The sequence below is a fragment of the Crocodylus porosus genome, unplaced genomic scaffold, assembly GCF_001723895.1.
Source record: "Crocodylus porosus isolate Cpor-Errol unplaced genomic scaffold, CroPor_comp1, whole genome shotgun sequence".
In the NCBI taxonomy this organism is placed as follows: domain Eukaryota; kingdom Metazoa; phylum Chordata; order Crocodylia; family Crocodylidae; genus Crocodylus; species Crocodylus porosus.
Window position 1 is genome coordinate 918,165 of NW_017728922.1, and position 13,290 is coordinate 931,454.

The 13,290-nt window shown below is 53.3% G+C and overlaps 1 protein-coding gene across 1 annotated transcript; it reads left to right on the plus strand.

The window, feature by feature from the left end:
* The first annotated feature begins 1,834 nt into the window (after positions 1–1,834).
* LOC109313098 (BPI fold-containing family B member 4-like) lies at positions 1,835–8,471 on the plus strand. The gene is made up of 13 exons (XM_019539500.1): positions 1,835–2,021; positions 2,236–2,379; positions 2,737–2,797; positions 3,310–3,370; positions 3,843–3,934; positions 4,416–4,682; positions 4,950–5,003; positions 5,594–5,764; positions 6,016–6,083; positions 6,238–6,280; positions 7,262–7,325; positions 7,722–7,798; positions 8,364–8,471. The coding sequence occupies exons 1-13, from the start codon at positions 1,900–1,902 to the stop codon at positions 8,385–8,387; spliced, it is 1,248 nt and encodes a 415-aa protein (XP_019395045.1). The 5' UTR covers positions 1,835–1,899; the 3' UTR covers positions 8,388–8,471.
* The last annotated feature ends 4,819 nt before the right edge of the window (positions 8,472–13,290 follow it).

Here is a 13,290-nt window from a genome sequence, read left to right on the forward strand (position 1 = left end):
TGCAAGTTCTTGGCCATGTGCAATATATGTATTCTACTTAAAAAGGCTTGCCTCATATGTAGAGTATCTAGATAGCGTGTGATAAGTCCAGGCAGCCTTTGCTGTCATTCTCTGGAGAGAGCAGGACTGGGTGGAAATAACAATGGTTGCAGCGGGTAGAAGCCATACCGTGCTGTCGGTGATGGGCGAAGCGAGCCCCTTAACGACTCATGCTTGCTGCACAGGACCAGAGCTCCAGGGTCTGGTGCAGGGCTGGGACTCCAGGGACCCGAGGGGGCTGTCCCCATTACTGAGATAAAGTGGCCAAAGCACACAAGAGAAGCAGGCTCTCCTCGGCCGTGTGCTTACCATATGCAATCTTTTCAGCTGTGGAAGACTCGCTGGCGCAAGGCAGCGCCCTCCAAGGTGCGCTCCGAGAAGTACCCCTGGGCAACGGTGGTCCAAGCACAGGAGGAGGAGGAGGAGGAGGCCTGCTCGGCGGCATCCTTGGGGGCGGTGGTGGCGGAGGCCTACTTGGAGGTGTCACCGGTGGTTTACTTGATGCTGGCGGTGGTGGTGGTGGGTTACTTGGGGTGGCCAGCAGCTTGCTTGGTCTTGGTGGTGGCGGTGGCGGCGGTCATGGTGGTGGCCTGCTTGGTGGTGGCCTGGCTGATGGGGTGACTGGCAGCTTGCTTGGTGACGGTGGTGGTGGCAGTGGGTTAGTTGGTGGGGTGACCAGCGGCTTGCATGGTGATGGTGGTGGTGGCGGTCGTGGTAGTGGCTTGCTTGCTGTGGTGACTGCTGGCTTGGTTGGTGGCAGTGGTGGTGGGGGTCTGCCTGGCAGTGGTGGTGATGCTTACGGTGGAAGCCCTGTGAGCCACGCTGGTCAAGACCTACCGGGTGGCAGTGTTCCCGGAGGAAGCGTCCCCAATGGCGTTGCTGGAGGACTGCTAGGACAAGGAGGTCTGCTTGGCACTGCAGGTATCCTTGGTGGCGGCCAAGGTGGTCTGCTGGGCAACGGAGGTCTGCTGGGGAATGGAGGCCTGCTCGGTGGTGGAGGCGTGCTCGGGATCCTCGGAGAAGGAGGTTTGCTCAGCACAGTCCAGGGGCTTACAGGGTAAGGAAAGCTCTTAATAGTCTCTGCACAGAGGTTGCTCCGGGATCGCTGCACAGCCCCAGGCATAACCCAGAGGGGAGCTTTGTCTGGCTCACAGATTTGCTTTAAAGCTGCAAGCTCCCTAGCATCAGAAAGCAGGCTAGAAATCCCCCGGACTCCTGGTTCTGGAAGGAGGAAAGCTAGCGATCCTGTCCTGTATAGATCAGGGCAAACAGCACTGCTTCGGAGCACTGCATTGGCTCTACCAGCTGAAGCAGGCAAAAATCAATGTTTCCGTTGAATTATCCACCTGTGTGTGAGGTCCCTGTGCATGGTTTTTTCCTTGCCCGCTATCACTGACCAAAAATACACAGGAACAAGCAATAAAACCGAGGCCAGGACGAAGCACACGTATTGTTGCAGTTTGAAAATAGGAAGCCATCGGCTATAGTCATATCGGGGCTGAAAGACCCTGTGTTAGCACTGGACACTGGGAACCAGTGGGGAGAATCTGGTTGCTCCCGGTCCTGTCTACATGGGTCTGGAGTCCCTTTCACGGGAGTGCTTTGGAACCGATTTCAAGTCGCTGAGCCCTGGAGCGGGCTCTGGTGTAATCCCGTGTTTGTGGAGGATGCCCGGCTGCCGTGCAGAACGATGCATCTTTCATCGCAGGTTCTGCAGCCTTTGTGCGTGATCAGGCCGACAGCGTCTCAGGCCCCTTGCTGGCCCGGTGTTTTGTGCCCATCCTGCACGCGTGGCACTTCCGTGCCAGGGTCTCCGTGCTGAGACTCGTGGCTCCCGAGCTTTCGGCCCCCTCCCTATGGATGTTTGTGTCTTGCAGGTTACGAATTGTGGAGCTCACCCTCCCCAAGGTGTCCCTGAGGCTGCTCCCTGGCATTGGCGTCCATCTGAACTTGTTCACCAGAGTAGCCCTCAATGGAAAGAGGTAAGCGGAGCATCCTCTGGAAAGTGCCCGACTTGGGGCAGGCCACCAGGCAAGCTGCCAGATCGGGACCGTCTCCAACCATTGCATGGCCCGCTTTGGGGGTTGTCTCCCATAATTAAAATGGGGGGCGCGGGGTGGTGAATGCTTGCATTACTGTGAGGAGACACAGGAGGACGTTGTGGATCCTGACGTTGCCCCTTTCCCCTTTGCGCAGTCTCCTAGGCTTCCTTGACATCGCTGTGGAGGTGAACATCACGGCCAGGGTCCGGCTGACGATGGATGGCACAGGCTACCCCAAACTGCGGGTAGAAAACTGCGATGCCCTCCTCAGTAATATTAAAGTCAGACTCCTCCGAGGGTAAGAGCATGTTAAACGGACCATCGTGCTGATCACATTATGAACCTTCCTGCTCTTTAGTCCCAGAGTTTCACACCGCATGCACTAAAACTGCTTTTTGCATGCGTGTCGGGATTTTCATGTATAATCATGGCAGTTTTGGGAACCGTGCATGCTTATGGCTAGTGGGCATATCTGAGGACTTTGTTTTACTGTTGGTTGGCATCCTCCTTATAGCACAGTTGCAGTCCTTGAACACTGGGCACTTATCTGGAGTTGTGCATCTAAACGATGCATAACGTGTACGAGCGCCCTGATGGAGCCGTCCGCCAAGGCGTTTTGTTTCTCAGTGACTTTTCCTGTTTTACTTTTTCTCAGCTTGCTCCCCATTGTGGATAACCTGTTGGCACGGGTCCTGAACAGACTCCTTCCTGGCCTGGTAAGTCAGAGAAGAGATCCTGGTAGGGCTTCGTGTAACCCAAGCCACGCACTCTTAGAAGACACTATTGGAAGATTTTAAACAAGAAAATGTTTCAGTCTGTCCCAAAACTAAACTGCCCGTTTGAAGATCTTCAAGCACAGACAAAAGTAACTCTGTCCTAAATGCGCCTGTTCTTTCTCCGTGCAACTACCACTAGCCTTAACCAAAGAGAGAGCAATGGGTTATAAAGAGAGAGCGGTTCAGGTCATAACGTTTTGTTCCAGCTGCAGATCTCACGTGCCCTCGGGCTGGGATCTCAGTCCAGCCCCTTCTGAAGACAGATGCTGGTAGTGGCAAATCATGGGAGTGCAATAGGGTTAGGCCAGGTCATACTCGGTGAGGATCTGGACCAGGCAACCTGGTGAAGTGTCGGGATCCCTTGGAGAAAATGGCATTTTAATGCATTGCTCCCCCTTCTCATGTCCGACCCAGAGTTTGAACTCCCCTGATTCGAACTTTACCTCTTGCAGCTCTGCCCCGTTGTCGATGTTGCCCTGGGACTCGTCAACGATCAGCTGGGTCTCGTGAACTGTAAGTTTTCATGACTAATCTCAAGCTGTTCCCACTCCCCGAGTGTCCTCTCGGGAGATGGAGGGAGGAATTGGATAGAAGTTCTCCAACGCAGAAGGAGTAGTTATAAACCAGGTTTCCACGCCCACAGGCATAGGAGACGTAGTGAAGGCGTTAAGTTGAGAAGGAAGATGTAGGTTGGGTATCAGGACAAATTTGCTGAGGGCAAGGTGGTGAAGCACTGGGGCAGATTGCCTGGAGAGGCTTGGAGTCACCATCACTGGCAGTTTTTCACATCCAGGTTATAAGAAACATTTGTCCGGGATGGTTTAGACAGGGATGGTCTTGCCTTGAGCAGGGGCTGGATTAGAAGGGACCTTGTCTCGGTTCTTCCCCAATTCTGTGACCTTAGTAGGAGAAAAAAGTGCGAGTGCATAGGACTTCTCTCCAAGCCTGAATGAGGATCACTGCTGCTGCTTCTCTTTCAATCTAGCCCTGGTGCCACTGGGTGTACTGGGAAGTGTGCAGTACACCGTATCGAGCCTTCCGCTAGTAACTGGCAAGTTCCTTGAAGTAGATTTAAATGTAAGTCCTGCCCTTCTCGCTTGCACGCAAGGGCTGTGTGGTTGCACGCGGCCGCGGTGAAGGGTCCTGGTCCCGTTCAAGCAGTGTTTTCTCGGGGAGTCTCTGGAGGTCAGCGGACCTGAGCAGGGCGTCGAGGGGAGCAGCTGATCATGATGTGAAAAGCTCCCTCTGACATCCGTGAAATTTGGCCTTTGGTGCCCTTTGTGCGGTGATCCTGCTGCTTTGGAAAACCCGACCCCAGAGCTGGACCTGGCTCGGTGTCTGCCCCCGCAACAACACTCTCTGTTTGCTCTCTACGAAACTGGGAAAAGAGCTGCCCGCCAGATCCTGGCCTGGGTTTGTTACCTGCTTATGTCCTTCTGATCGTATTTACTGGTACTTCCTAATCAAGTGGACTTAAAATTAGCATTAAAAGGGCAAAATGCCATGGAGATCTTGCGTAACCATTCCTGGAGGTTTTACCTTTCTCTTGTGGTTTCAGACTGTGGTTGGGAGCGTCGGAGGAGGCCTCCTTGACTACCCCCTGGGCAAGCCAGAAGCTGTCCCTATGCCGCCTAGGGTACCGATGGCACCGGGGGTACCGATGGCACCGGGAGTACCGATGGCACCGGGGGTACCGATGCCAGCACTGCCGCCAATGGAAGATAAGACCTCCTCCCAGCTTGGCCTCTCCGTAAACTTCCTTAGCTCCGTGATAGCTGTCCTGCAGAAACAAGGGGCTCTAGATATCGACATCTCAGATGGGATGGTGAGTGGGAATCCAGCCCAGGGGGGAGATGCTCCCTGCTTTGTGTGGCTGTTTGGAAAACATACAGCTGCAAGTACATCAGTCGGAGCATTTTAGCAGCTCGTGACTAATTACAAGGTGTGCTGCTTGCTTAGGAAGAGGAGCGAAAGATGCTGCAAGACATGCTTAGAGCTTCAGATGCGAAGGAAGAGATGCACGCTGCTTGGGTAGGACAGCGGGAGCCATTGCACACATTTCATTGAATTTTTTCCTTCTCATTTGTAACAGTTTCCTGAGCTCCCTCCATTAACGACATCGACTCTTGGAGCGTTGATTCCTGCGGTTAGTGAGTTCTGTCTTTATTTTACGCTGCAAATGCTCCAGGGATAAGAGCCATAAAAGTATCCAGAGGCACAAATCCCCTCCCTTTTTCTTCCGCTCTTGTTGAAGACAAGCCCGTTGCAGTTAATGAACAGAATCCCATTGAGTGAAATGAGCTTGGCATTGGGCCCAATGTGCCAAAACGCAGCAGGGCCTGATCCCGATTTCTGATGCAGCCCTTTGGGCTCTTCTGGTACCGTGTCCCAGTCCTCCGGTCAGGATGAGATGCACAACACTGAGCCACCAGGTCGAGGCAGAATATTCCCTGGGTCTGTTTTGCCTCAATGCTACGGCAGTTGTGCTGTTTAAATCAATGGGCTTATTCTGCTGTAGAAGTAGCACGAGGCATCGTCAGGAAAGCTACCGGTGATGGGGAAGGAAGATGCCTCATGCTGGAAAGCGGAGCCGACTCCCAATCCATCGCAGCATTGCACCTATGTCTGAAGGCTGTTTGAGCTGTGATCTGTTTGCCGTTGCCGGCTATTCCGAATTGATCCTGGGTTGGGTGTACAAAGCTGAGACTCGACAACTGTGTCTCCCACTGTCTGCAGGTTTTTCAGAAGTACCCCGACTCCCGGGCACTGCTGCTGAAGATCATGGTCCCTGACGTTCCCACGGTGACTTTGGCCAAAGATAAAGGCTTGATACACCTCATCGCGACTGCCGAAGTAATGGTTGCCCAACCCAGCGATGCCTACAAGACCCTCTGCCGGCTCAATATTGTACGTACCGGGAAGCGGCCAAAGCCCCGCTGCGGAAACCTCCTCTGCAGTCGCACCATTGCTGTCAGCAAACGATTATTTTAGGAACAGATGCTTCCCCCTGCTTCATCTCCCCGTGGCATCCTCAGGGGAGGACATGCAGAAAGTCTCTGCTTCAGACTTGAGCTGAGAGGCTGCGTTCAGCCGTCACGAGGGAGCTCGGGGAAGAGCTGACTTCTTCGGCTTGACCGGCTTTTGCTCTCCAATTGCAGGATGCTTCTCTGGTGGCCTGGTTCTCCGTGGAAGACAACAAGCTGAAGATCAGCGTCAGCCTCGACAAGTAGGAAGTCTCTTCTCATCGTTCCTTCACCTGATCCGCAGCAGTGGGCAGGGACGGGGCGGGCGGTGGTGTCCTGGGTGTCCTTTTATCTGCTAGCTGCAGAGACCTCTGCAAATCTGGAGCGTCCGACCCGACTTCTTTCCTTTTCCCGCAGGACTCGTCTCTCCTTGGCTTCCTCCACCCTTGGCAATTTTGATGTAAGGATACAGGATGGGTGCATATTTCCTTCAGGAAGCGGAGTGCCTCTGCATAGTGGAGCTGGAGACATAAGGGCTGGGTGCAGCGTGCTGTGCCTGTTGTTTTTTAACACATTTTTCTTGCCCCTGGAGATGGATGTATTCGCATGGGATGCTCTGCGGGCAATCTTCCCGCGAGCCATTGTAAATCTGTGCGTTTAAAAATGGCTGTGAGAAAAGTGAGAACGGTCCCTGTGATTGAGGTGGGGATAGACTGGGATAGTGAAGTCTTTCTATTACAGAGAAATGCATGGAAAGCAAAGCAGCCCATACTGAGCTTCATGATGCTGCAGCTAGACTGTCTCCGGCACCTGGAGTCTCTATCCTGCACTTGATTTTTCAGGGTAGACGTATCCTCCCCCACTGAAATTCCCAGAAGCTTTTTGGTCACTAGTATTCATTGCACAGTGGAAAATGCTCTCTGTTAGCAGGGATTGCTTGGTCGTCTGGACTTCTTTGCCTTGGTTTTCCATTCTTGCACCTTTCGCTATAGCAGAACGAGGCTCTGAACTCCACACATTATGCCTAAAGCATCCTGGTACATATATCTAGCAGCTTTCCCAGTGATGGGAAGATGCCTCATGCTGTTAGGCTGGGGAGAAGAAGAATTCAGGAGAAGTCTCAGGGTCCGCACTTAGTCGAACAGGCAGCTACATTTGTTTGATTTGTTTGGCCTCCAGAGGAGGTTCCTTTTGCAGATAGACATGATAAAGCTCGGGCTGGGAATTGATGCACGGCATGGCATTCAATCTGGGTGCAAAAGCAGAGGCTGCACTCGGCTCCTGAGAGATGAGCTCGAGTACCTGGCTCTGGGGAAGGAGCGGACTCCAGATGTAGCGGTCATCAGAGAAGCAGCAATCCCTCCATATCACTGCCAGCAGCACCTGGCCCATGGCATAGTGAACAAACCACGTTGACGCAATCACTTCTGTCCTCCCACAGATCTCACTTCTGGACGTGCTGGTTGGCAAGATTTTTGATGTCGCCTTCCTGCCAGCGATGAATAGTAAGGACCTCTTTCTTGTCCGTACCTCAGTTATTCTGCGCTAGAGCGTGCCTGGTGCAGTCCCCTCTTCGTGTGTTCACCTTCCACGAGCTCTCTGCAGTCGGACCTACTGGAGCAAGTCTGCTCTCTGCAGGGGAGAGGGGTTTCGGGGGGTTGCATGTCCGTCAGGGAAGGAAATCACTCCTGAAACACAGAGTACGCCGCCTCACACAGCTGACTCCGGGCGTGTGTTTTGATGACAGCCCTTTCATCCCAGGGGGATGTTTCGGGGGCGCGAGCAGAAGCTGCATGGGACGTAGCTGGAGTAGACGTGGGGCCAGCCAAGGGCAGGGTGGAGGGATGCTCCCGTTTCCTGCCACCCGAAGTGCTGATGCCGACTCTTGCTCTTCCTTGCAGGCGTGCTGGGAGCAGGTGTCCCTCTCCCCAAGCTGCTCAACATTGACTTTAACAACGCTGATATCGATGTCATTGAAGTAAGTGTGACCAGCCTGGGCTGCATCTTCCTGGGGCACGTCACTGGTCCTCGGACTCCCAGGCGGAAAGGCTCTGCGGGCGTGTGTGTTTTGGTTATAATGCAACATTGGAGCAGGGAGGACAAGGTGTTTCCAAAGCTGCTTCCCCCTTGATTGGGTTTAGCCTATTTTAGTGGTCAATTTGAGACATGGGAGGGGTCTACATTGCTCCTGATCTCTGTGCAAAACCCAGGGGTAAGGCCAGGAGCCCCGCTGCGGTCTCCTGTTCCCGAGCATCCAGAGACAGAAACCTCTGCTCGCTGCCTCGTGCCCGTGCTTGGCGTGAACGGGGTGGGCAGGGACTTGCCCCTTGGCACCATGCCGTGCACCGTGGAAGCAACACAAATCCCTCCTAAGACGTGCACCATGGACCTCAGTTAGACTTGTACCTTCACGTCCACCCGCAGCGTTTCCTGTCACTGGGATCCACTGGCAAAGGAACAGACCCCTGCGTTCGCTCGAACGACCAGGTGTTTTCTTTTGCTTCAAGGCCTGAGTCTGATGCTCTGATTATCTGTTTTGCTAGGATCTGCTTGTGTTATCTGCGTGAGCCCGTGAAGCCAGACTGGGAAAGAGTCCTGTGGATTTATCCCTCTCCCACTCGGAAGAGAGAAGCGAAGTCCAGTCCGGAGCGGGTCCCCTTCATACCCAGCGCGTTGGAACGAGACCTTAGCTCTCCCGTAGAACAGCTCTGTCCCGTCGACTGCTTTAATCAAACATAGCTTGTCTGCTTGGGGCCGTGGAGCTCTGCACCCGTTTGCCGCAGCTTGTGATTGTCAGGAACATTTTGGTTCAGAAAAATGCTCGTATTTTTTTTTTTGGAATCCCGTGCTCCTATTTTAATAAAAAAAAGATCCTGTTTTCTCTGCATTGAGACTGGGTGCTGTCGAGTCTCTGGAGCTGGAGCAGTCCCCACCCCTGCCAGGCTCCATTTGCACTGCAGGCTGGCCTTGTGCATTTGAGGGCAGCTGGCAAACCCATCAAAGTACCGAACCGCACGCTGGGCAGGGTGTACCACATTATGAAGACCCGGTGCTTTGCCCACCACTGCCCATGTCTATCAAATACCTGGCACAAGGCATAGCAGCAGGATTACCTGCAAGGTCTTGCATGTCATCCGTAATGTTGTGTTCCTTCTTGAGGGCCTGCTCTGAAGTTAATGGGCGTCTTTCCCTTGTGTTCAAGGGGCTTTGATCAGCTGCCCCAGCTGTTTAATGGATCCCCAGACTGTTCCAGGAGGAAGAGCTCCCCCGGAGCCATGCTCGTCTGGGATTAATTTGGAAGAGGGTTTACTTTGGAGCTGGGATTACTTTGGAACAAGAGCAGCTCCTTTGTCTCACCTGTACAAGAAATGACATTAGGCAACCCTCCTTCCCCGTTTAAAAATCATAATCTGCCCATTCCATATAAAATCCACTTCATGAGATACCCAAAGTGGCACTAAGTTTGGGGCACATTTCTGGCAGAAAGAGGCAAGGTTGCAGCTCGAGTTGGCAAGTGCGCGGCGATTTGCTTGTAGGCTGGAGATGCGATTACAGCCCTTGGGCTCATCGTGGTATTACCTCTCCTAAGCTCTGTCGGGTTTCTATTTCTGGAAGGATGTGCCGAGAATGCGAGAGGCCTGCCAAGCTCACTTTAGGTGAAATCCTGCACGGTGAAAGCCAGAGGCATTGGAGTAATTTGTCCGGTGAGGACAAATCCTGCGTGAACTGTGCAGCATCGGTGTGCAGCCACTCTTCCCGGAGGTGGGCTGTCGGCTCCAGCAGTGAATCTGCTGATTCTCCAGGTGCTTTAAAGTCAGGATGAAAGTGGGGGGTCTGAGAAGCAGGGAGGGGGATTGGGTTGTGTCATAAGTCATGTCCCCCCAACCCCCAAGTTATTTTCACTGCCCTCCACTGGACTTTCTCCAGTGTGTCCACATCCTTTCTGTAGGGGGGAGCCCACAGCTGGACACAGGACTCCAGATGTGGCCTCCCCCATGCTGAATAGAGGGGCAGCATCACTGCCCTCGATCTGCTGGCAACACTCCTCCCAGTGCAGCCCAGGATGCCATTAGCCTTCGTGGCAACGAGGACACACTGCTGGCTCCTGTCCATCTTCTTGTCCCCTGTCCCCCCAGGTCCTTTTCTGCAGAGCTGCTGCCTAGCCCGTACTGGAGCAGGGGATCGCTCCCTCCTAAGCGCAGGACTTTGCACTTGTCCTTGTTGAACCTCAGGAGATTTCTTTTGGCCCAGTCCATCCAGCTCACTCTGAATCCTAGCCCTGCCCTCCCACGAGGACACTCTGAATCGCTGCACAGGTGAGGAACGAAGCAGCATGGGGTGGCCGCAGCCTGCACGCCCCATGCACGCAGCCCTGGGCTCTTGCACTGAGCTGGCGCCGGGTCCGAGCTTGCACACTGCTGCAGCTGCCAGCCGCTGGGATAAGCGCAGCATTGGTGATGGTAACGATATTACCACCGAAGCCTGTGCTCCTGCAGGAGACTTCAGGCCTCTGAGCACTTGCAGGTGGGCAGCATGAATCTGGGCGAGGCAGTTGGCTTGGCTGGCTGTCTTCGTCTCACGGCTGGCTGCTTTGCACTAACGTTGCATCAGCTAATTGACCTGTGCGTAAAGCAAGAGTGACACCTAGTAGCTGTCGGGCTGCATTGCGAATGGGGGGCAATTCAGATTTGTATTTGGACAGCGATGATCCTGCTTCAGGCAGGGGGCTTGGCTAGGTGCCTTCCAGCCCCATTTTGCTATGATTCTCTGCAGGCTGCATTGCCTCGTCTGTGGGTCCCCATACTGCCTAACCGTGCCCACCTGAGACTATCCCTGGGGGAGGAAGAGGAGCAGCCCCAGCCACGTGCAATCACGTGAGTTCTCTGCACCTGGCTCAGGGTTAGCTGTGTGGCAGAAAGCCACCTTGGTTTCTCCCCAAAATCTCTGCCCTGTGACTATGTGATTAGAGGGGCCAGCACGGAGGAGTCACACCTCAGCCTGTCTCTTTAGGGAACCTGAGCTGGCTGCAGTCCTGAGGGAGGGGGAACCTGCTCCCTCTGCCCACGGGACCGGTACCTGGGTGGGGGGCATCTACCTGGGGGGCTGGAGTCTGCCTCGTAACAGGTGAGGTATTTCACATTGGTTGGCCGACAGCCAGCCGGGGCTGACCTCCCCTGGCCCAGGGGAATGAGGTCACGGGGGCTGTATAGGTTGTGGGGGAGGCTCTCTCTCTTTGGCCATGAGGTGAGGCAGCAGCCATGCGGGGGAGACGGAGGGGCCTTGCCATCGGGACCCAGCTCTCTCGCTCACCCCAGGACTCCAGAGGGGAAACTCAGCCAGCCTCTGGAAGATGCTTGTGAGTAAGCTACTCAATCTACTCACATAGGACCTCAGGAGCCCATTTTGTTGCTGTGGTTTTGCAAAATAGCTGGAAATATTCAGGTTTGGTTTTTTTAAATGAAAAAAGCAAATTTCCCCAAACATGCTGGGAGGGGAAAACCAGGTGCAAATGAAGTGAAGAGTTTTCCTCCAGTGTTTTCATTGAGGAAAACCCTTAGTGCTTGTGAGCCTGGCCCTTGAGGTGATTGTTGCATGAGTGTCTTTCAGCATCTGATACCCCATTTGCTTCACTTTTTTCTTGAAGCTGGAAAATGCTGTGTCTGGCTGTGCAATGTGACTGCAGTGACTGCTGGAGTTGGATGCTCTATAAGCAGGTGAAGGTGAGAAGAAATACTAGGGGGCAGGGCAGAAGGAAAGGGATAGGGGCTAATAGGAGAGAGGGCGCTAAATGTGCTACCATCACCCTGGAGCAGTGACTTCCAGTCTGCAGCTCACCAAGCCCCCGATCACTTCCCAACGACTCCATGCCTAGCTCCCCCGGCTCTTGTCAGAGGTGCAAGGAAGAGGCTCGGAGCGTCTCTGCCCACCCGGGCTCAGGGGAGCCTTGCAAGGGAGCACCCGCGCCTCCACCCCCAGTAAAGCCACGCCACGTCTTAGTGCCGTGCGAACTATTTGTGATCGTACAAATTGGCTAACAATTCACTTTGCCTAAAATGTCACCCATGGCACTACAGAAAACTCTGAAATCCTTTTACACACCATGCAACCCAGCCTGGCTCTTGATTTAGACCAACATCCAGGGTCCAGGTCACATCTGCAGACCTCCAGGGCAGCTTGAATCTGCAACACGTAGACAGGAGGAGGGAAGGGAGCTGGTATGTGCTAAGACTGAAGCAAGCCAAGGAAGCAGTTGAGGGGTTGTGAAGCCTTGGAGTATGCAGTCTGCATTGTTCCCGTGCCTGAGATGGGAGTAGGAAATGTTCTGCTAGTTGCTTATTCAAACACAATTTCCCTGAATGGAAAAAAACCCCAAGACCAGCTTCTCATACTCTCCTGAAACGTGATCAGTCACCCACACGGGGCACTGCACATGCAGTATTTACCTAACCCCGAGTGCTTTTGTCCCACAGGTATCAAGGCACTTCATAACTGGAGCTTGCCGGGAAATGAATTCCTATCTGACAAGAATGTCCCACATGTCAGACAATGAATTGTTTTTGCCCTGAATCCAGACAGACCTTGAAATCTCTAAATATTTCATGGGATGAATTGTTCTGAAATGTTTCGATCTTGGAGCGTTAAAATGACTTGTGCAGAGAGGCTGAGGGAACTGGGTTTATTGAGTCTGGAGAAGAGGAGACGGAAGGGGGTTGAATAGCAGCCTCCACCTCCCTGCAGGGTGGGTGAAAGAGGATGGAGCTGAACTGGTCTCAGTGGGGGCAGATGGCAGAAGGAGCAATGGGCTCAAGCTGCAGCCAGGGAAGTTGAGGCTGGATAGTAGGAAAAACCTCTCACTAGGAGGGTGGTGAAGCACTGGAAAGGGTCACCCAGGGAGGTGGGGGAGTCTCCATCCTTGGAGGTGTTTAAGACCCAGGTAGATGAAGCCTTGGCTGGGATGATGCAGTTGGGGCTGGTCCTGCTTTGAGCTGGACTAGATATGACTACCTGAGGTCCCTTCCAACCCTCATTTTCTATTATTTGGATAGTATTAAAGTCTATTAGAAAGAACCGATTGCAGTAGATGATGTTAAACAACCTGCATCCTATTAATAGAACACTTGGTATATCTTTAACATCGTATAATTTGCCATTAATATAATACAAAATGAAAGAAATGCCATTACTATAATACAAAATGGAGGAAACTTGGAAACCAAACCAAACAAGGTAAACTAGTTGGGGTGCATCAAAAGGAGAGGTGTGGCACGCACACCACCGTTGCAGTTTCATCATCTGCACTTTTTGCTGTTGAAAACTGTCAGACCCAGCACGCTCGTGTGGATTTCTTTGAAACAGGGTTGTCTGGGGAAAGCAGGCCAGCCGTTTGTGATGGAGAGGAGCATGCTTATCCTCACTGCGCAGATGCACCCGTCTTAACTTATACAGCCCCTGTGACCTCATTCACCTGGT

What these genes read in the sequence shown, in the direction of transcription:
- LOC109313098 (XM_019539500.1), top strand. Translation starts at nt 1,900, where the DNA reads ATGTTTGTGTCTTGCAGGTTACGAATTGTGGAGCTCACCCTCCCCAAG. An exon ending in ACAGACTCCTTCCTGGCCTG is followed by an intron (nt 2,798 to 3,309) that starts GTAAGTCAGAGA and finishes TACCTCTTGCAG; the next exon opens with CTCTGCCCCGTTGTCGATGT. An exon ending in CCCTCTGCCGGCTCAATATT is followed by an intron (nt 5,765 to 6,015) that starts GTACGTACCGGG and finishes CTCCAATTGCAG; the next exon opens with GATGCTTCTCTGGTGGCCTG.